General features: G+C 32.5%; 2 protein-coding genes across 20 annotated transcripts; one reads left to right on the top strand and one right to left on the bottom strand.

Moving 5' to 3' along the window:
• The first annotated feature begins 1659 nt into the window (after nucleotides 1-1659).
• Nucleotides 1660-12540, top strand: LOC130962276 (zinc finger BED domain-containing protein RICESLEEPER 2-like). 19 transcript variants are annotated; one of them, XM_057888455.1, is made up of 21 exons: nucleotides 1660-2078; nucleotides 2292-2318; nucleotides 2480-2575; nucleotides 2664-2810; nucleotides 2888-2968; nucleotides 3044-3189; nucleotides 3291-3359; nucleotides 3447-3541; nucleotides 3713-3786; nucleotides 4055-4146; nucleotides 4231-4451; nucleotides 4562-4620; nucleotides 4845-5007; nucleotides 5134-5320; nucleotides 5715-5771; nucleotides 5856-5901; nucleotides 6196-6275; nucleotides 6995-7233; nucleotides 7383-7429; nucleotides 9418-11360; nucleotides 11480-11887. In XM_057888455.1, exon 20 carries the CDS (start codon nucleotides 10158-10160, stop codon nucleotides 11064-11066), a length of 909 nt encoding a protein of 302 aa, XP_057744438.1. In that variant the 5' UTR covers nucleotides 1660-2078; nucleotides 2292-2318; nucleotides 2480-2575; nucleotides 2664-2810; nucleotides 2888-2968; nucleotides 3044-3189; nucleotides 3291-3359; nucleotides 3447-3541; nucleotides 3713-3786; nucleotides 4055-4146; nucleotides 4231-4451; nucleotides 4562-4620; nucleotides 4845-5007; nucleotides 5134-5320; nucleotides 5715-5771; nucleotides 5856-5901; nucleotides 6196-6275; nucleotides 6995-7233; nucleotides 7383-7429; nucleotides 9418-10157; the 3' UTR covers nucleotides 11067-11360; nucleotides 11480-11887. The 19 variants fall into 19 exon arrangements, 18 of the variants coding, with proteins under 18 accessions (XP_057744438.1, XP_057744445.1, XP_057744450.1 ...); XM_057888462.1 differs by having other exon boundaries at nucleotides 2892-2968; nucleotides 4231-4620; XM_057888467.1 differs by having other exon boundaries at nucleotides 3296-3359; nucleotides 4231-4620.
• An 8245-nt stretch (nucleotides 12541-20785) lies between these two features.
• On the bottom strand, nucleotides 20786-21484 carry LOC130962875 (GLABROUS1 enhancer-binding protein-like). The gene has a single exon (XM_057889034.1). The coding sequence runs from the start codon at nucleotides 21482-21484 to the stop codon at nucleotides 20786-20788; it is 699 nt and encodes a 232-aa protein (XP_057745017.1).
• Between the last annotated feature and the right edge of the window lie 1285 nt (nucleotides 21485-22769).

Raw genomic sequence — 22769 nt, 5'->3', positions numbered from 1 at the left:
AGTCACTATAGGCGCGAAGACTTAGACTACTTAGTATCATGTATGTACGGATGAGTATTATTACATTTTTATAAAGAAAATGAAAATAATATTTATTTAATTAAATAGTATTAGTCATAATAAATTTGAGTAATATTAAATCTTTACTTAATAAATTATAATTTGTGTAAAATTAAAATAAAGAATAAATTACCATCTATACCATCAAAGATACAGACGCTAACAAATGTACCTATATAAGAATAAAACGACAATAGTAACCACGGAAGATGGCTTCCGTGTGCTAAGAGTACCCTAACGGACCAATTACGTAATCAACGTCTGGGTACGCTTGGCATACGGAGACCATCTTCCGTAGTTACAATTATCGTTTTATTTTTATATAGATACATTTGTCAACATCTGTATCTTTTATGGGTACAAATAATAATTTATTCTAAAATAAAAATACACTGAAAATACATGACAATTTTATTAATTGATGAATGACAATAACTAACTTCTTCAAATAATAATGGATAAATATTCACATAAAAACTACAATTATAAGTATAAAAAAATACACTTGTAAAAAAAGATGACATTTACTATTCTTATTTTAAATGTGTTTAAACAACACAATTGGTCTTTGTTATTAAATATTTACATGACAATATAATTGCGTAATGAGTGAGTGAAAATAATCTATTAACCAAACCAATATATACAAATAAAAAGGACCAAACCAATCTATTTTTTTCTGGTTTATGCAATCAATCTCTTCACTAAATTCAAAGCCTATGGAATATAATTTGTTATGTTAGTCTAAAACGGCATTTTTGGCCTTTTTATAAAATAAAAACCCACTAAGACTCAATAATTTATTAACCACATTCATTCAACATCCTAAACCAATAATAAATTTTCTAGTTGGAAAAATTACTAAAAATACTCATGAAGTTTATGAATGATGACAAAAATATCTATAAATTAAGAAAATTAACGATGTACTCATAAAAAATGGGTTTTGTACGACAAAAATATATATTCAAATCCTAATTTTTTGTTGATTTTTAATAAAAATTTCAAACTATCCCCACCTTCAACCTCAACTCCACCGCTACAAATCCCTCATTTTTTACTCAGCTCCATCGGTCTTTCTCTGGCCTTCTCCATCGCACTCAAATCCCTCCTTCTCATAGCCTTCCCCATCGCACTCACAGCCTTCATTTTCTACTCCCGGTCCATCATTTCCCTACTCTTCTTCGGCTACTTCGGAGACCTCTAGCTCATCGTAGAGTATCTCCCACCCTCTCACGCAAACTTCCCTCGCTGGCACCCTCTTCTGCATCGGCGTTGTCGGTGTTGCCGCTACCTCCGCCGACTCCAACCTCTTCAACCTCCTCTTTGATCTCGGTGACAAAATGAAAGCAATCGGAAGTCTTCTCGATGGCAGCATCAGCATCGGACTGAACATGAGCTCTCATTATAAAAAAAGGAGTTTAAAATGGCATTGATATTACGGCAGTTATCCAAATATTATAGCATTTTTTATTGCTGCCATAATTACTTTTGTATTTGGTGGCGGTTCAGCGATTAGGGCGGTTTTGAAGCGCCATTCTCCTACATATATAAAATGAACATTTTCAATAACCCTACCTTATTGAAATAGATATTCGATGACGGCTCGCTCCCTTCTATCTCTGATCTCCCTCGTCTCCTCCTCCTCCTCCGATCCTCTCTCCGTAGCTACCATCATTTTTACCCTCCACCGTCGCTTCCGCTTCGATCTGAAGACTTGTCGGCCTTTGTCGGAGCTCTGATTTCTACGTTTCTTTAATTAGTAGATTCTCTCTCTCTGACGTTTAGCTTCTTCTCCTCGGAGCTCCGAAAAAACCACCACAGTCACCACCAGCACTGAGCGCCACCATGGAAGGCGGCGGAGCAACGCTATCGGATGTTTATCAAAGCGCGAAGAAGCTCCTCCTGAATACGTGCGACTACGTGGAACGCCTCGAGCGCCTCGACTACTCCGCCTCCTCTGATCTCTCCCTCTCCCTCTCCATCGCCGCCAAATCTCAACGCGATCTCTGGAAAAGGTACGTTCCGAATCATCCTCCTCCTTTGCCGTTTTTTAACCTATTCTGAATAAGTTCTAATCAAAATTTCTGTTTCTGCAACACATTGGTTATTAGGCCATGATGCTTCTGAAATAAACGAAGTATCTGCAATCGATGAAATAAATGCATGCCTTGAATTTTCTGCCTTGCCTCTTCCAGACAATTCATTTTTCTTCATCTATCTTATTTCAGGGTTAGGAAGACTTCTTTGATGAACCAGTATCCATTTGGTACTTGAATTTTCAGTATTGTTCATAATCATTATTATTATTAATTTTTTGAATTTTCAGTATTGTTCATAATCATTACTAAACGTGCAAAAAGGAAATGCATATATAGCATAGTATAGTATTACCGTGGAACCTTAATTTTGAATTTAGGTACGTTTATAGAAAATTCAGCCAGCATTATAAAGCCACAATTGGTGCTGATTTCGTCACAAAGGAGCTACAAGTAGATGACTCGTCACTTTACAAGTCAGTAATTTTAAGTTATCTGATAACTTTACTTTTAACTAACACATTCTTATTTTGGTCAAAACATTAAATGAGACTCTTTTGGCAGATTTGGGATACAACAGGATAAGAAAGGTTCAGTAGTTTAGGTGCTGCATTTTATAGAGGTGCAGATTGTTGTCTTTTGGTGTATGATGTGAATGCACACAAGATATTTGACACACTAAACAATTGGCATGATGAGTTAATTAAGCAGGTGTGTACTATTTAGCACCTTTCTAAATGAGCAATACATGAAGATTATATCTTATATGTTTTGGTGTTTGGCCTCAGGCAGATTTGAATGATCATGAAGCATTTCCCTTTGTGTTACTTGGGAACAAGGTTGATGTAGATGGAGGGAACAGTAGAAAGGTATTAAAAAGAGTTTGGGCCTTTGAGATTAATATGCATAGTTTTGAAGTTGAAATCTCATTCAACTTGTTGCAGGTGACTGAGAAGAAAGCTAGGGAATGGTGTGCTTCTAGAGGGAACCTACCATACTTTGAAACCTCTGCAAAAGAAGGATACAATGTTGAAGAGGCATTTTTAAACGTAGCAAAAATTGCATCAGAAAACGAGCACACACAAGCCATGTGAGAATCATTTAATACATAACTTCATTTAAGAAAAGCTAGAGTGATTCTGCTATTTTGCTTCTGTTGGGGGCTAACCGCCAATGTTTTTTATTCACTAGAGAAGGTGAATTCAGCAATCAATGACATGGCATCCTATGCTGAAGCAAATGCATCATAGTCCCGAAAAAGTAGGTTAACAATCGAATTCTTTTCAGATGTAAATTGTAAAGTACATTCTTTAAATTCTTGATAATTTGTTCTATTTGTTCCTGAAGTTGGCAGAAAATTTATGGGAGAAAGCCCTAGTGAGTGAAGCATTAATTTTCATCTTAATTTGTTATTCTTTGGTTCATTTATGGCAACACTAACTGTGAGTATTCTTGTCTATCCATATCAAATTTGCTTTAATTCTTCCAAAAAAAGAAATGTTGCTTGTAATTTCAATTTTTCATTGATTCTTAATATGAAAGCTCATGCTTTATATCTTACTATGTGGTGGATTGTTTTGTTGAAAGCTTTAAATTTTGGTGACGTGGGACAGGGGCAACCGTGGTCGAGATTGCTTTAGGAATCTACTGCGCTGGAGACCCCTTTCTTCATTCTATCCCATTTCAGGTGTGACCCTTATAATCTCCTGTTCCTTCATGTTGAACTTTAGAAGGAGAAGGAGTATTAATATATTTGGAAGTTTAGTTAGCAGCAGCAGTAATTTAGATTTAATGGAAACTTTAGACACCCTTTCTACTGATAAAAAGTTTAGAGTTTGATTTGACTCCTAAAAGAAAATTTCATTAGACAAATGAAAAGAGAAATAAACTCTATGTGAATTTCTCCGTGTATAACTAATATATTTTTCTACGTGAATTCATTTTTATTTTACTAGCACACAACCTGCTCGATGAAATGCTTCAACTAAATTCTGCCCTTATCAATGCTTTTATGACAGAACTGGAACCTGATTCTCCGGTTATCCAGGTGATAACTATGATCTTCTTAAGAGGTTATTTTGGTTATTTAAAAGTTTACTTTATGTTATCAACTAATGTTTTTCCATTGCAGTGTGATTATGATCGTCTTCAATTGTCAACTAGTTCATTAATGGAGTATAAATTTTGATTCCACTTACATATTATGGAGTTTAGCCTTTACTCATGAAAGTATTTTATCAGTTTAGCTTTAACTGATGACCAATGTTAATTTTGAAAAGTAGGATACAATATTATTTGATTTGGAAGAACCAGTATTTCTCATTTGATCTCAAATTTGTGGAGCATTGAAATGTACGTTTTAGATAGTATTTCTTGAGAGTTTAGAGAGTGAGGAGTAACCTTTATTTTTTCTTCAATCCTTCTGATTTGGTGATTTAATTGGTATGTGATACATGCTGCAGTTGACTTGCCGCCATGGTTATCTGTGCTGTCTATAGCATTGAACTCAAATGTGGACCTTGTAAGTATATTCACTTCATACTTCTTTGTTGGTAGGAATGATGATTGTTAATTGAATTCATTTCATGTTATTTTATTTTGGTACCTGTCTTGTATGTTCTTTGCAGTTTATTATTATTAACCCTGTCTATTGAGAATATTTTGGTATTTAATGATGAAAGTTTTATGATGTTTTGCACAATTCTCGTGCACAGATTTAGTTAACAGGAGTTTTTCTTGTGTCAGGATCAAATCAAGGTTGCAACAGTTTGTTAACAGGATTTCTACTTCTGCTAATATCTCTGCTATTCATCGATGCCTTCCTCCTCCAAACACAGCAAAAGCGGTGCCGTTTCGTGTTGTTAACTCAACTCAACACAATGGAGAACACGATACCTCACAGTCACAGGTAATTGAAATTCTCTATTACTCAATTTTCTCTGTTTTTTTATTGCTACTGATAATTGAATGCAGGAAGAAGCAGCAGTGAAGGTTTCAAGGTGCGTGTGTCTAATGTGCATGTGTTCGAGTGCAGCTCTGTCTCTAATTGCAGCTGCACCAAATTCAACTGCTGCGGCGGGAATGGAGAAAGCAGTGTGCAGAAACTGCGGCGGAAGTGGTGCCATCATCTGTGACGTGCGGTGGTACCGGAAAATGGAAAGCCCTCCATACGAAGCGCGCCAAAGATGTTTATGAATTCACCGAGTGTCCTAATTGTTACGGTAACCCTGCTACTACCCTTATATATTGTTGGAGGAAATTAAATACAATTGTCATATTTTGATGAATGATGATTAATTTTCTATATATGTATATTTTTACTATTTGTGACATGGCACTTGCTGGCACTTGCGGACACTTGTTAACTATCGTTTTGTATATTATTGTATGATGAATAGAGACTAATATATATTATTACTCTCTTGTTTTATTTAATGTACACTTTTCTGCCCCTTAATAATTTGAGAGTTAAAAGACAGAAAAGCAAGACTATGTGAGTGGTTTTAGCAACTATGGTTATAGGAGAGGTTCAACATCATCATCCTCATCCTCATTGATTAAAAGAAGAATAATATTGAAAGAAACTCTGATGTCATTTTTTGGTTTCTTTCTCAGATATCCAAGTGATGCAGATAAGCATCTCTTAGCGAGGCTGGCCTTTCCAGAAATCAGGTTTCCTTCCCTTCTCCCTTCCTCTTTATTAACTTTCATTTATTGCTTTTAGAGGATGCTTACAGAGTAATTGATTTATTCTAGGAAGGATGTGCAACTCAAGGTCAAAGACGAATACAACAGTTACATAGTATACTTCTTATGCTCTATCTATTCTTATACTGTGTGTTAATCGCATTTCAATTATGAAAAATCGGACTTAATCAATAGGTAACCACAAAAGGTTTCAAATTTTGATGAACTGATAAATATGCATGTCCTTGCACAGCTTATGCATGTTGAAAAAGAAAGGTAAAATATTGCCTTCAAATAAACATAGTTCATAGTTTATATACTCAACAAAAAATTGAGAAGCTTCTGAACCTTTACACATAAAAACACAAAGTAAAGAAAATTTTTTGAAACTATATATATCATTTTTCAGGCCTGGCTGCTATTCCTGTACACTGGCTTGGCATTACGAGAAAACATTTTGAGGGTTAATGGAAGTGATATTCGTCCATGGTACAGACATTAATTATTTGCTAGTTTTGTAACTGGAATTTTATTTTATTTGTTTGTAATGATCCTCATCAAATAAGAAAAGAGGTTCTTTGTTATGTGCTTTTGTTGTTCTTTAATTGCACTATATATTCATTTTCCCCCTTTATTCTTGAAGGGAAGGAAGAGAGTTAGGAAGGGGGGTAGTGCTAGAAAAGATCCTTTAGTGTAGTTTGAAAATTTATTGTTGTTAGTTCACATTTTCACAATTTTCATCATAAAATCTTGGTTACTACATTTATTATTATTATTATTATTATTATTATTATTATTAGCTTAGGTTACGGCTTTTACCTGTGAACATGGTTTTGATGTCTCTAGTCTCAAGTAATGATAATAATGATATAATAATAAATAGAGCGTTTAGTAAGAGTTAAATCAGAGGTTAAAAAATGAAATAGCATGTCTGTAGGAATTTGGTATGTGGTAACCATGTTAGAGTTAGTGTGTGGAGGTAGGGGTGTTCAAAAAATAACCAAAATGTGGTTAACCGGTTAAAAAACCATAACCACATTTTGGTTAACCAGTTTAATAAAACAATTTTAAAAACCATATCCATATATTTTAAAATTGGTTAACCAAAACCAAATTTAAAAAAACCGGTTTTTAACCGGTTAACCAAAACCAAAACCAAATTAAAATTAAAACCTAAATCGAACCTAATTTCAAATTCACACTTCCAGAGTTCGACAAAACCCAATTCACTCTTCTCTAGTTCACCGCCGTCAACAGTTCTTCTCCTCCGCCTCTCGCCGGAGCTCGCCGGTGGTTCGTCGGACCTCTTCCTCTACTTGGATTCGCGACTCTGTCTCTCTGCCTCGACCTCCCATTCGCGACTCTGTCTTCACTTTGATTCGCCTGAATATCTCTCTTTTTCAGTTCTCTTCTTTCGTCGGTGGCTCACCAGAGCTCATCAGTTGAGGTAAGCCTCCTCCTTGCCCTTGGTTCTGAGTTCTGAGTTGGATTTGTTATCTGGGTTTTTTCTATTTTGTTGATTTGTTCTGTTATGTTTCTTCGTTAGTATACTTCTGAGTTCTGACTTCTTCATTTTAATGGATTGAAAATGTGCAGATTTTAAATCTCTCAGTATTGAACTCTTCATTTCAATGGATCCTGCTGTAAGTTTCTTCTTCACTGTGGTTCACTTTTTGTTTGGTCAAGACTTAATTAATTTGTATGAATTGAATGGAGAATTGTTCATATTTAGTTTTTGAATTCAGGTTATGTAAATGGCTTTGGCAATTCAAGTGCATATGTTCCTATTTTTCTGTGATCAAGCTTTTATTTTGTTTTATTTAATTTTCCAATCATATGAAAAATCATTATTTAGTTGAAGAAAACTAACTTATCTTATACATGTTTCCGGCTTCTTTGTTCTGATTTTTGTTGAAGAAATAATATGGATTTTTGTTCTGATTTTGGTCCTGCATTCTTGTTTTACATTGTTATATGCAATGCTTATAGCTATGAGTTTGCAGCGTGTAAGTTGGACTGAGAATCATTGTTATATGCTAGTTTTGTTGAGAAATATTTTGGTATATGGTTGTAGGATGAGTGACGTAGGAATGGAAACAGAGTGAACTGATAGAAATTTGTTTAGTACCAAATTCTGCTTAGAGATTTCTAACTTGAAGTACAGGTTCCTGCCAGATTCAAATATTGTAGGAAAACTATTCGACAAAATGTGAGGATTTAGCTCTTTTATGAAATTCCAGTGCTTCAGGAGTATAGAGGCAGGATATTAATTGAGTCCTTGATCTAACATTAGATGAATTAATTAAAACAGTAATTGGTGGGTAGGTATATATGGTAGATAGAGAGTGGACAGGCACATAACAAAAGGTCTTTAACTTTAATTGTTAATTTTGTTAGACATTGACCATTTGAGTCAAATTACAGGCACATAACAAATAGTAGCTTTATTCCATATACATATTAATTCTTGGCGCAGATCTTCTATTATTTATATTCTTGGCGTTTCTTAGAAACAAAACATACATGAATTTTAAGTCAACAACATGGTTCCACATGAAGCGTGTGTATGTGCATTCATTGTTCTAGGTATTTGCTATGATGTTTAAAAAATATTATAAAAAATAAAATGGGCAAAAATTCAGCACCAAATTACAGATACCACAAAATTGGCCTTGAATGTATATGCTATGCACTAATCAAGTTGTGTTCGCATATCTCTAAGCTAGACTAGTAGTATGAATATATTATTGGTTATTATTGCTTTCCCTTTAAACTTTTAAGATGCCTTAAATCTATTTCACTATTTTTATTACTTGGATCACTTCTATTATGAAGTATGAACGTTGTTTTCATTATTTAAAAAAAATATTATTTACGTACTAAAATTAGTTATTATATATTTAATAATTTAATTTTATTTTAAATTTAACTAATCCAGTTTCAACTACAATCCAAGAGTTATTAATTTATATTCTGCCTTTTCCATCTAGTTCAGTAAACTACACACTCTAGCTAATTTATATTAGGTCCCATCTTCTATTTGGTGATGAACATTATTTGCTACTGACACGTATAATTTAAATGTGCTAATATGGCACTCTTAGCTGTTATATATAATTGCACTTAGTTACCAATTACATATGCATCCCTGGGCCCTGGCTAGCTTCACATGCTTTCTTAATTTCTTATTATTATTATTGTTAGTATTCACAATTTGTTGCGTTGTATATTGGTTATAAACAATAGTATTCACAATTTCTTATTGATTCAATGATACTGTACTTTCTGTGCGCTCCCTCATGGATATATTAAAAATTACTATGTACCTGGATTCAGTTGTCCTTTGTAGCTTGTTGTTTGAAGTATTTGATTTGATGTTATGAATGCTGTGATAATCAGTAATCCTGTTGTAGCTTTAAATTGTTATAAGTTTTTGAATTGGTATATATGTGTAGTTTCAAATTGATATAACTTATTCAGAAACTTTAATTGATATATATGTGTAGCTTCAATCACCTTTTGCACTTTGAATTGAGCTTGTTTGTACTTGTTTGTGAACAACAACATTTTGAACACTCCTGGAATCAGTTTCAAAGTATTTAATAATTAGATTTTATGGCTACTTATTCAGAATGAGGTAGCCGATTGTGATGTTCCCATATCAGAGTCTGCAGAGCATTCGGCTTCTACATTACCTCCTCTCCCAACCACATCATCTGAGCGCAAAAATCGAACAGTTTGGGACCACTTCAAGAGAACATCTGATGATGAAAATAAGGCTCAATGTCAACACTGTTTGAAAGTGATCAAGTGCGGGAATGAAACAAGTGCAATGAGATCACATTTGAAGATTTGCATAAGCAATCCCGGTTTAGATAGAGGCAAACGACAGAAAACAGGCACATCGCCTAGCCCAGAAGCACAAGTGGGTAGGTTTGATGCAGAATATGCCCGGGAAAAATTGATATCAATGTTTATTCGCGAGGAGCTTCCTTTTCGATTTGTAGAAAGTCAAGGTTTCAAAGAATATTCGGCGGCTCTGCAACTAGGATTCAACACTCTTTCACGTATTACATTGGCACGTGACATCTTGATGTTCTATGAAACAAAGAAGGTTCAACTTCAAAAATACTTTTCCAAATATGGAGGAAGAGTTTGTCTTACAACTGATAACTGGAGTTCGTGTCAGAATATGGCATATATGTGTTTGACGGTTCATTTCATTGATGTGGACTGGAAGTTGCAAAAGAAAATACTAAATTTTTGCCAAGTCACCGGCCACACGGGAGAGATTATTGCTTGAATAGCTGGAAGTTGAACAAGATCTTGAGTTTGACAGTTGATAATGTATCGTCCAACGATGTAGGAGTTATGTATTTAAAAAAAAGGCTGATTTCTTGGAAGAGTTCAGTTTTGAATGGGGAGTATCTCCATATGCGGTGTTGTGCGCATATTTTAAACCTGATTGTGAAGGATGGATCGAAGGAGATCGATGATTCGGTTGCCAAAATTTGGGATGCTGTGAAATATGTTAGATCCTTAAATTCAAGATTAACTAGGTTCAAGGCATGTATTGCACAAGAGAATATTCCACATAAGAGTCTTGTTTGTATAGATGTTGAAACGCGATGGAACTCTACATACTTAATGTTAGTAGCAGCTTTAAAGCATCAGAAGACATTTGAGCTATTAGAGATGCAAGACAAAAAATTTGTTGAAGAATTAAACAAGGGAAGAGGGGTACCTTCAATTCAAGATTGGGATTATGCTAAGTCCGTCTTACCGTTTTTAGAGATGTTTTACGATGCTACACTTCGCATCTCTGGATCCTCTTATGTCACTAGTAACTTATACATGAAAGAAGTGTTTGCTCTTGGAAGGAGGATTCAACAATATCGTGATGATGATGATTTGAGCTTAAGTCTTATGGCAAGTAAGATGAAAGCAAAATACAACAAGTATTGGGGAAATGCAAAAACTATTAACATGTTAATTGCCGTAGTTCTAGATCCTTGCCATAAGTTGGATTATGTTGAGTGGTGTCTAGTTAATTCTTTTGGTGCGGAAGTGGGCGGTGAATTGAAGACAAAGTTGTCTTCTTGTCTTCTTGTCTTCATTCACTTTATAATTTATATCAAGGTGCAGATGAAGGAAACCAAGATGATACCCTCTTCCAACCGAGTCCAAGTGATAAAGCCAAAGACATTTATGATATGGGGTTATATCGCCGATCAACCGGTCGCAAATCCAATCTTAAATCTGAGCTTGATCGTTATTTGAATGAAGATTGTGAGTCAGATGATAAGCCTTTGGATATTCTAGGATGGTGGAATGTTAACTCGAATCGGTTTTCTGTCCTAGCAAATATGGCACGGGACATATTGGCTATACCAGTTTCAACAGTAGCTTCCGAGTCTGCTTTTAGTATGGGAGGAAGAATCATCGATCAATATCGTAGCTCATTGACTCCTAAGATAGTAGAAGCCCTTGTATGTACCGAAGATTGGCTTAAAGGAGACTTTTTCTCTTCTCTTGCACCTGAGAATTTCGAAGAGCTTGAAAAGGTCGAGCAAGGTAAATTGAATATTAAATGTTTCTTAAATATATCATATGATTTATTTAGAAAATGTTTTAGTTTAACTTATAATTATAATTTTTTAAAAGTTATAATTATAGTTTTTTTTTGTGTGCAGATTTGATTTTATCAGAGGACATTACTTGTTCAGTGAGTCCAGGTTCAATTGCGCTTGAGGATGACTAGAAAGTCTTGATTGTTTGTTTTCTTTAGTTATTCTAAATAATTAGGTGGTAAAGAGATTAGATTTGCTTTTCCATATATGATTAGACTTGTTTATGTTTATGTTTATGTTTGGTGATAGATCAAAGAAATTTTGTACTCCTTGGATTGGGATATTGGTGTCAACAATTATAGCAGTTGCAATGTCATTTTTTGCGGTTGGAATTTGCATCGTTTCTTTGGCTTAGGAGAAAATTTTCATTGTTGAAGAGGCCTTTTGAAGTGCCATTGGGAATGAAGGATCTGATCCCAATGTGCCTTATACCTTCTTTGCTCTTGGTGTATGTGATAAGTATTACCACCAAAAATTTAGAAAAGTAATTATTATTTATAATGAAAGGGATTTCATTATTTACAAATGTTACTTGTATTATTTAGAAAGAAAAAAAATTAATTTTTAGATTAAAAAAATCAATTTAAAAGAAAAAAGGTAAAAAATTTGGGTTTTTGTATGTAAAAATATTAATTTTGTGTAAAAATTGGTTTTTGGGTGTAAAAACTAATTTTTTGATTTAAAAACCAATTTTTTAGTTTAAAAACCGGTTTTTTAATATAAAAACCACTTTTTTTATAAATAAAAACCGGTTAATTTTCTAAAATCGGTTTTTGTTTTAATAATTGGTTAAAAACCGATTTTAAATTTTACTAACCGGTTAATAACCGGTTTTATAATATGAAACCAATTTGGTTAATTAACCAATACTGTATTTTTGGTTAACCAAAAAAATGGTTTGGTTTAGATTATCCAAACCATGAACACCCCTATGTGGAGGGAAATGATGTCCTATAAATAGAACTAGATAGGTTTTATTATGTTTTTAAATTATATTTTTGTTGTAGGAATTGGATCAAGAAAGAGATTCTATCGTCAAAAGATTTAGGAAGAAGATCTTCTGAAGTGAATAATAAAAGCAATGTAATTTTTTTATGATAGAAATTTGATGTATTAAGAGCTACATGTTAAATACATTTAGAATAAAAAAATCATGTTATATTTGATATTTTATTTGTATTGAAGTTATTACTTTTGATTTTTAATACTAAAAAATTATATATTATGTTTAATACTTTATTTATGAATTACGTAATATTTTCTTTATGATTTATGATTTTTGTTATTAAATTTTAAACAAAAAAAATTATGTTTAACACGTAAAAACAACGGTTAAAACTACCTTTCTAAATAATAAAAAATATCACTTTTATCCAGTAAAAACGGCAGTTTGTAACTGCCATTTTAAACAACATGAAACGCCATTTTAATACGGTAAAAAGGGCGGTTTGAAACGCCATTTTAACTAACCAAAAATGCCACTCTGCCAAGGTAAAAATGGCGGTTCATAAACACCGTTTTAATCAACTAAAAACGCCGTTTTACCCTGAAAATAACGGCGGTTTGAACTGCCGTTTTAACCCAAAAAAACATCACCGTTTTATCTTGAAATGCCGTTTTAACCAGGTAATTGTGGCGATTTTTCGAAAACTGCCGTAATAACCAAACGGCGCTTCAAATTATGGCGGTTTTTCTTGAGCCCCGTTCAAGGTAATAATGGCGGTTCAAACCGCCGTAATAACCCTAAAAAATCGCCGTAAACCAAATTCTTTTGTAGTGATCCAAGACGTGGCTGAAGGCATGCGGCAGGCAACGAAGCTTGTGACTACGCTTTTCAGGACAGACGAAATGATCCTTTATGGTAGGAGCTTTGGACAGTAATGCAACAGAGGATTGCATCGCCAAGATTAACAATAGAATCAACCAATAATGATGAAGAATCAGAGAAAGAACCATAAAGGAACAGTTTAATCGTTTCAGTTATTTTTTTTCTTTTTTTTTTCTTAATATGGGAGCTTTCTTTCTGTGAAAAGATGTAATGAAAAAATAAAAAAGAGCTCACTATACCGGATTTTTCTGTCAAGAACTGATTGAGGTGCTTTACCACCACGACCACCATTGATTTCAACCCGGTTTGTTGTAGGAGTAGTTTCGGACTCCATGGCAAGAGTTTTAAAGGTTTAGGTTGGGTTATAAAAGGTTAGAAAAGTGAATTGATGTTGAGGGTGAGAGTAGTTTGGGAATTTTATTAAAAAATCAACAAAAAATTAGAGTTTGAATATTTTTGTCATACGGAATACATCTTCCATGGGTACAGTGTTAATTTTCTTAGTTTATGAGTGCTTTTGTCAGCGTTCGTAAACTTCATAGGTATTTTTGGTAGTTTTTACTTACTAGTTCAAACCAAGTTGGGTTGGTCTAGTGGTTAGCTCACTAGTCCGCTTAAACAAGTGTCAAGGGTTCGAATCCCGTCTTGTGCATGCAGCAACCCATTAACCAGCGGCAAACCATTAAATGGAGCTCAGTACCGCGACGGATTAGTCCTTGGCTTGTCGGGTTGGGGAATATTATGAAAAACCAAAAAAAAATTACTAGTTCAACTAGACCGCCTTGTACCAGTTTGTAACTACATTAAATCACAAGTCGCATGTTGATAATAGACATCCTATGTACGGAAGCAATTTGCACCACACAAATGGAATATTTTCATATGGACTTTAAAGGACCAGATTATACTTTTTTCACCAAACACTTTTCTATCTATTTTACTCTGGTATAATGTATTTGTATATGTATAAAAAAATTAATTCACAGACACTTACTTGTATATCGTTTGATATTATTGATCTGTCAAATTAAACGTTATAGATTAAAGGTCACCATAATATTCTAACTAATAATCGAATATAATCTAGACGTAATGAGTTTATTAGTTAGGGTATTACACTACATCGGCCAACTTTAAGAGAAAATGAGGCTTTATAAGCCTTATGAGAAGAATGATGGAAAATGCGTTCTCGTGACTGGAGTGAAGGGACTTTCTTAAATGCTTCATGTGAAGTAGCGCGCATTATGGACCTGTGCAGTTTTTCTCGCGAACTGGAAATCCGTCGGTTGTTGCATGGGTTTAACCACTATTAATCGGTTTTCAACGAGTTAAAAGCAAAAATGGTCTTTGTCGTGTATCAAACTGGCCAAGCTATTAGTTTACCATTTTTTTAGTTGAGTTGGCCAATTTAGTCCGATTCAATTCTGATAACGAGAGAGAGAGAGAGAGAGAGAGAGAGAGAGAGAGAGAGAGGAATTTATATTTATTCAGTAATTCCTAAACCAGAGTTTAAATTTATGGACTAAGCTCTAACTTCAAATGAAAAATTTTATCGACCAAATCTTGATTTCAAAATATAAGATCGCACTTAAATTGCTACACCTTTATTTTGAACATTCAAGTTGCGTTCAAATGCTCAATCCTGTTTTGGAATTGCTCAGTTTTACTTTTTTAACCCATTGAATAAAAGAAGGATATTTCGGGATTGCCAAAACCATCACTACCTTTATTATAGTGGGTAAAAAAAAAAGAACTCTCAGCATTTAGGCTTAACTCGTGAAAATTGAATAGGGACTCTTGCACCCTATGCCACGCGTCAACATGGAAAGTGCTCATAGAAGCACCAGTAGTGAAAAAGATGTTAGCACTAAAGATTCTGGCAGATGAACATTGTTTGGCTAGGCTTCTTTATAATTATAAATAGATAGCTATATACTTATTATGTACGTATCCAACAATACTATTTATCGCGTAGCATGGCAATTAAGGGTGTGTTTGGTTTAGCTTTTTGAGTTATAGAACACACGTTTTAATTTTCTTGAATGTCTTAACTTTTTGTTTGGCTATTTTTTTCCTAAACACAAATATTATTCTATCTTTCAACTCCTGTTTATCTGAAGAAAAAATTGTATCTTTAAAGAACAATAATTATGATTGGAGAAGTGATTGAAGAAATTTATTTTTTTTTGCTAACGTTATTTTTTATTCTTATCTATAAGAAGAGACACGAAGAATAATTATCAACATTCTCATATTTAATCTTTTTCATAGTCATGCTTTACAAGTAAGTATTTTAATTTTTTTATAATCTCATTTTTAGTATTCTCTACTAGGTTTTGCTTTTTATAAACTTTTTATATTTTTTTGCTCATATTATGGATGTTATTTTTTTTTTGAATTTTTTACTTTAATGTTGTTTATTATTTTTTTATTTTTAGTACTCATTATTCATATAAATTTTTTATTATTTTTATTAATACAAATTTCCTTTTTATAGAACTTTTCTTTATTTTTTTATTTGATTTTATATCATTTTTATTGTGGATTCTTAATTAGGATGTATTATATTCATTATTGTTAATTATTTTATCATTTAAATTAATGATTCTTTTAAAAAATAAAATTAAATTTAAAAAAATACAGAGAAAATATCCAAAAAAATAAGACAAAAAATATAACTAAAAGAATGGTGAAAAAAATATCATTTTCAATAATATAAATCTATGTCCCCTTTAATAATTTTTATCCTAAAATAATTTTGAATAATATAAATCTATGTCCCTTTTATTAATTTTTATCTTAAAATAATTTTAAACAATCTAATCCAAACAACATTCATTTTATTATAATCTATTTTCTTATAAAACATTAACACTAATTTACTTTTTATCAAAATCAAATTTAAAAAATTAATTTAATGCAAAACTACCATTTGCTATTTCACTTAATTCCAATCACACACTAATTTGTTACTTTACTTTCATTGTTCTACAAATTTTACCTTATGCAAGTGCTGAATAATTTGCTAAATAAGATAATTTGATACGTAGTCAGGAAGGTAGTTAAGGGGTGGAATGATAATCTCGTCATGTTAAAAAATTTGAATACTAGAAAAATTGTATAATGTCGGTCTTGGACATCAAGAAGATCAAGAGTCCGTCTCAAAAACAGTGGTACTAAAATAGCGACAACTCAAAGGCCCATTGAGTTAAGACAGGACAACAAGAAGCCCAATAATGCTTTTCAAAATCAATGAAAGACATAATTTATTATTAATTTTGAATATTTAGGCATTTATTTTAATTTATTTTGCTGTTAGAGTTTGTTGAAAGATTTGACATACTTTTAATTTGTTTAGTAGTAATTTTTAGGGATTTTAAACTTAAATCAAATCAAATCAAATCTAATAAGATCAAATTTAATTTCAATTAGTTATCATATCTTTAGAATTTTAAAATTTAAATGAAATCTAATCTAATTTAATAAGATCAAATCTGATTTAAATTTTTTATTTTATCTTTAGGAGATTTAAATTAAGTTATCTTATCTTATCTTTTAGTTAGTTTGTTAGGAGCCTATTTAAATACCTTTGGTGAGATAATTTACACAATTTTTGATGAATAAAATTTTCTTAGTGCTTTATACGCATTTTTTTAATACGATTAAATGAGGTGAGTGATTTGCTTTGCTTATTGCATGAAGAAGTTTGAAAGATCCAACATTACGGTGATTTTGTGCGTTAGTCTCTTTCAGTTTTCATCCCTCTGATCTAGGATGTCAGGGACAGGTTCTTTGAAGGTCTAGTAGGAAAACCCTTACGGTGATCTACGTTGCTAAGAACAAGTTTTTTAGAAGTTTAGTAGGAAAACCCTTCTAGTGACCTCGGTTACTAAGTACAGGTTTTTTAGAGGTCTAATGAAAAACCCCTTATCTATCCTTTTATATTTCCGCTGTGTCTTTTCTGTTGCGTCTTTTCTCCATCTTTTTTCTTATCCCTTTATCCTTTGTTATACTTTCTTATCATCTGGTATCAGCTACAAGTCGTAGATAAATTCTTATTTATCTACACATTTCATGGGTCTTGTTTAGTCTCTTTGTTTTTTTCTCTTTAATTTCTGCAAATTTACTTTAGAGTCCACAAAAAAAGCAAAAAAAAAAGATTGAGTATTACGATAGTGATGATAAAGGAATTTCATATGCGAAAAAGAATTCTCGGTTGCAAATCCCTACATTTAAAGGGAGAAATGATCCTGAAGCTTATTTCGGATGGAAAAGGAAGGTAGAGTCGATTTTTGCAAATTACAACCTTTCAGAGAAAAAGAAGGTTTGAATGGTACAAGCCAATTTTTTTTATGATGCCCGCATATAGATGATTGAAGATGAAGAAAATCATGAAGAGTCAGTTTGTGCTATCATCATACCAACATGAGGAATCGAGTTGTGCCATCATCATACCACAATGAATTTTTAAAAAAATTTTGTAAGTTACAACAAGGTTCACAATCAGTGATAGAGTGCCACAAGGAGTTTCTATATTTGATGGATAAGGCTAATATTAAAAGGAGTCCCGAGATTCTTATGGAACGATTTTTGTTTGGATTACGTGAAGAACTTGCAGTTAAAGTACAACGTTACCATTACGCAACCCTGGAGGATTTGGTCAAATTGGCCATTGACATGGAGCATATGCAACAATTTGTAGCAATTTGAGATTTCAAAGGAGTAAAATTTGAGGATCAGACAAAAGTCAACATAAGAAGAGGACTTCTTCCACGTCTATCTTTAAATCTCCTTCAAAGCCAGATTGGAAGAATTTGTTGAGTATGATGTGTCCTTGAAAGATTCAAAAGTGTAGAATTTTTCAACTGGATCCTTGGGATGTGAGCAATTTGAAAAATATGAGAGAAAAGAAACTGAGAAAAAGAGTAAGTGTTTGAGTGAAAAGAATCCATATTTGATTAAAAGCGAGAGTTTTAAGAGAAAAGAAGAGAATAGTGAGCGAGAGGAGTCAATGAGCAAAAAAGAAACTGAGAGCAATAAACACACTTGTGAGAGAGATCTATAAAGTTCTAACTTAAACAAGAGTACATTAGTATCATTGAATTCCATGAAGTCCTTAGTTTCTCACACATCTAACAATGAAATTCCTATTGTTTTTATATTAAATTTTCCACACTTTGTAGATTCAATGGTCAATTATGCAGGCATTAAGATGAATGAAAAGGAAGAAAGACAAATTGCACACTTTAGATAATAAAAAGTCTAATAATGCTTTTCAAATTCAATGAGGCATAATTTATTATTAATTTTCAAATTTTTTAGGCATTTATTTTAATTTATTTTGCTGTTAGAGTTTATTAAAAGATTTGATTTACTTCTGATTTGCTTAATAGTATTTTTAAAAATTTTAAATTTAAATTAAATCTGATCTAATATAATAAGATCAAATCTGATTTAAATTAGTTATCATATCTTTAGGATTTTAAAATTTAAATCAAATATGGTCAAATCCAATAAGATCAAATTTAATTTAAATTAATTATCTTATCTTAAAGAGATTTAAATTAAGTTATCTTATCTTTTAATTAGTTTGTTAGGGACCTGTTTAAACACATTTGGTGAGACAATTTACACAACTTTTAATGAAAAAATTTTCCTTAGTACTGTATGCGCGTTTTTAAAGTGTGATTAAGTAAGGTGAGTGATTTGCTTAGGTTTTCAAAGTCATGTTCTTTGAAGGTCTAACAGAAAAAACCCTTCTGGTGACCTAAGAACAAATTTTTTAGAGGTCTAGTAAAAAAATTCTTACAATAATCTAAGTTGCTAAACAAATTTCTTAGAGATATAGTAAGAAAACCCCTTACATATCCTTTTATATTTTCACTATATCTTTCCTTTTGCATCTTTTCTCCATTTTTTTCTTATCCCTTTATCCTTCGTTATAATTTCTTATCACAAATTCGGACAGTTTTTTTATCTCCCTAATATTACCTTTTACCAAAACACTCTCTGGATCGCTTTTACCAAAACACACTCCGTATCATTCGGAAAGAAAAAAAAACCTACACCACATCAAACAAAAAGAAACAAAAGCACCAATATTCTCCTGCCAAAGCCAATTAAGCAATTTTCTACCCATACAATATGCAATAAAATGAATTGTTTCGCATTTTGTTGAAAGAAATCCTCGACCATCTGTTCCTTGATTAATGAATCATTAAGAGAAATCTTAGAAATCACAAAAACATATATCCAGTACTATCCTACACGATAGAAAAAAAAGTGCACCGTCAAACAACCATGTATTTAACGGTTAAGATATTCAAAAATCATCAAAATTTCCAAACTACTATCGAACAAAATAAAAAAGTGGCATATATAACAAGATCAGGAAACATATAACCCAGAAACCAACTAGTTTAAATATGAACTATACTAAATTCATACAATTGCATATTCCACAAATGCTCGATACACTTCGTCCTGTTTTAGATAATGTATCATCCTTAGCTATCTGAAAAATAACATAGAAAGTAGAAAGGGTGAAACAAATATTCTTCGGATAAAAAATAATCCATCCATTTAATTATTTTCAGCCAATAGGATTATTAAAATTTATTTGCTTTTAACTTCAAGAAAAACATAACTCACAGACAATAGTTTGTCTTAGCATAGTATTCCCTTTTATTGTTTTGTTCTATAATTCTCATAGGTGAGTTATGTTTCTTCTTGAAGTTAATCATCTGCCATAGAAGTACACCAAATACTTGAAACTTAAAAAGTTATAGCGATATACAGACTTGTGCTAAAATCGCTCATAATCTTACTATGACAGAATAAGAACAAGCCAAACTAATAATAACATTAAAACTTAGACAAACTGAAACTAAGCTGCAGAAAAATCAAAATTGAAAGACTGTCAAATTGATTTTTTTGTGAGTTGGATTTTGGTGAACAAGTGAACTAAAACCTCCATTTTGCTTCCCTTTCCTCCAACTCCCAAACATAAAATTCTTGAATCAATGGAGATAAATATATATCATACAATACTAAAATGCCATGAACCTAAACATGTCAAAATAAAATCAAAATGCCAGAATCCAAAAAAACCAAAAAGCAACCAAGATATATACCTAGGAGGACGACGAGCTATTTGCTTGATATATCAACTTAGCCTGTTCGGCGTAGAATTTAGCTATCTCCGCATACAATTTATTTTTAGCATCTTTGAACTTCCTCCACCTAGCCTCGATGTCTTCCCTGTTTGAGACTCCAAGTAACTCTATTCCCTTTCTAATATAATCTTCACCGAAAGGCTTACCAAAAGTCCCATCGTACCTCAACATTGAAGTCAAAGCTAAACTAGTCACAGAAAATTCACTCATCCTTCTACCTTCATTTGAATCCAAGGGTTCAGAATTTTGTTTGGACTTTGCTTCAGATTTTCCATTTGAATCCTTCTTGGGAGTAATCTTCGCAGCCTTCTCATTATTAACTGTATCCTTTTTGCGCACTGCTTCACCGCCACGGCCATCGTGGCCTCAAACATTCTTTCCCAACTGAAGTGCTTCCAACTCATGCTGCTTTAAGGTTGTCCCCTTGCCGTTATTCTCTTTTTCTAGGTTGTTCTCAAACTTCTTCTTCAGCCGGCGGATCTTATCCTTCAATTGCATGCATGATACATTTGCTCGAATCAAATTCGACCCCTTCATAAAATCGTAAAATTCATCAACGTATTTATAGGGTTCCTTCCCTGTTTTCTCGATGAACTCAGACAGGCCTTTCAAGATACCTATCTCATCTTCCTCGCTGAAAACCCTCTGAAAGAGGGATTTGAACTCGTCAAGTGATTTATGCGGATCCTCTTCAACGGAGCCAACGGCGTGATCCTCCTGTGCCTTCTTCCCATGTTTTGGATGGTTCGAGTGGTCGATACTGTTTTCGGCTGCATGCTTTGACCCGGATTTGGTTTGACTGACAGAAGTCGAAGGTTGAGACTTCAACTTTGGAGAGGGTTTAGAAGAAGATGACGAGGGTTTGGAAACCTTTTGCGGTTGAGGCTTCCTGGGAACCAGCACGTGTTTCTCACGTTCATTTTCACCTTCGTATGTGTCTTCGTCCTCGTCAGATGAAGTTGCTGCTTCTTCTTCCTCGCTGCTGTCTTCTTGTTCGGGCTGAGGCCTGGGAACCTGTGATTCGTTGTCAGAGTCTTCAGGAGCGACTTGCTTCTGCTTCGCCATGGAAGCTCCGAAATTCAGGAGGGAAAAAGTGAATTTAGGATTAGGGTTTGTCTTAGTTCACTCTCTGGACAGTAGCTCACTGGAAGTGACTTGGCGAATTTTAAAGGCACTAGCAAAGTATGAATATATATTTGGGAAAAAGACACACAAGTACCTGACTTTTTAAATTTTTGACAAATACATTCCTGACAAAATTTAAATACAAAAAAAATTTCTGGCTTTAACAAATAGAAGACAATTTAGTTTTTCCGTCTATTTGCCTCTCATACACCAAATAGAACTGGCTGACGTGGCTGAAACGATGTCCAGGCATTTGTTACAGTGCCACGCTGAAAGAGGAATAAAATTCAAAAGACAAATAAGTCCTTGACGTTATTTTGCAAATAAAGTTCGAAAGATAAATAAGTCCTTGAGAATTTAGTTTATTATGCTTCTATATGTATCATATATTACTATCAAATTGAAATATACCTATATTATGTATCATATATTACTATCTAATTTAACAATCAAATGTGTCACATGTCACTTTTATTAAAATTGAGAGAAAATATTTTTTTTTTCAAAATTAATAAACTCATTTCCTAAATTCTCTTATCTACCTCTCTCCATTTTTCTATTTTTCTCTACTATTTTTACTCTATATATAATTATATTTTATATTAGTAATTTGACAAATCAAAATATATCATCTGATATTTTTTTACAATTAAAATATTTTAAATGTAAAAGTATACACATTAAATTATTTTAAATTTTAGATAACGAATGCTAAAATTAATTATTAATAAAAAATTAGACTTTTTCATATAAAAATAATAACTAAAAATCTTATTATTTAATTTTTTATCTGCAGATATCTTGGTCTTTTTAGTCAGAGACTTTTGTCAACTTACGACTTTTTTGTAAAGGTAGTTTGATTTTATAAATCCTTTGTGCCATGCATAATTTATACCGTTAGAACAAAGTGAACTATAATTTAAAAAAAATTATTCTCGTAATGTTATTATGGATAAAAATATTAGTTCTAATATAATATACAAATGCACTAAAACTGAACTAATGCAATTTAAGAAAAAAAAGTAAAAATAGAACAAGCCCAATTTCAATAATTTTAATACAAAAAATTTAAATTGCAGAATACAACAAGTTAATTAGATTTCAAAATACAAGCATAATTTTATAAACTAAATTCTCATAATAGAAGCATAATAGAAGTATAATGAACTAAATTCTCAAGGACCTATTTGTCCTTCGAACTTTATTCCCCTTCTAGCGTGGCACT

The sequence above is a fragment of the Arachis stenosperma genome, chromosome 2, assembly GCF_014773155.1.
Source record: "Arachis stenosperma cultivar V10309 chromosome 2, arast.V10309.gnm1.PFL2, whole genome shotgun sequence".
Lineage (NCBI taxonomy): Eukaryota > Viridiplantae > Streptophyta > Magnoliopsida > Fabales > Fabaceae > Arachis > Arachis stenosperma.
Note: the sequence above shows the minus strand (reverse complement) of the source record. Positions and strands in the feature narration are given on the sequence as shown.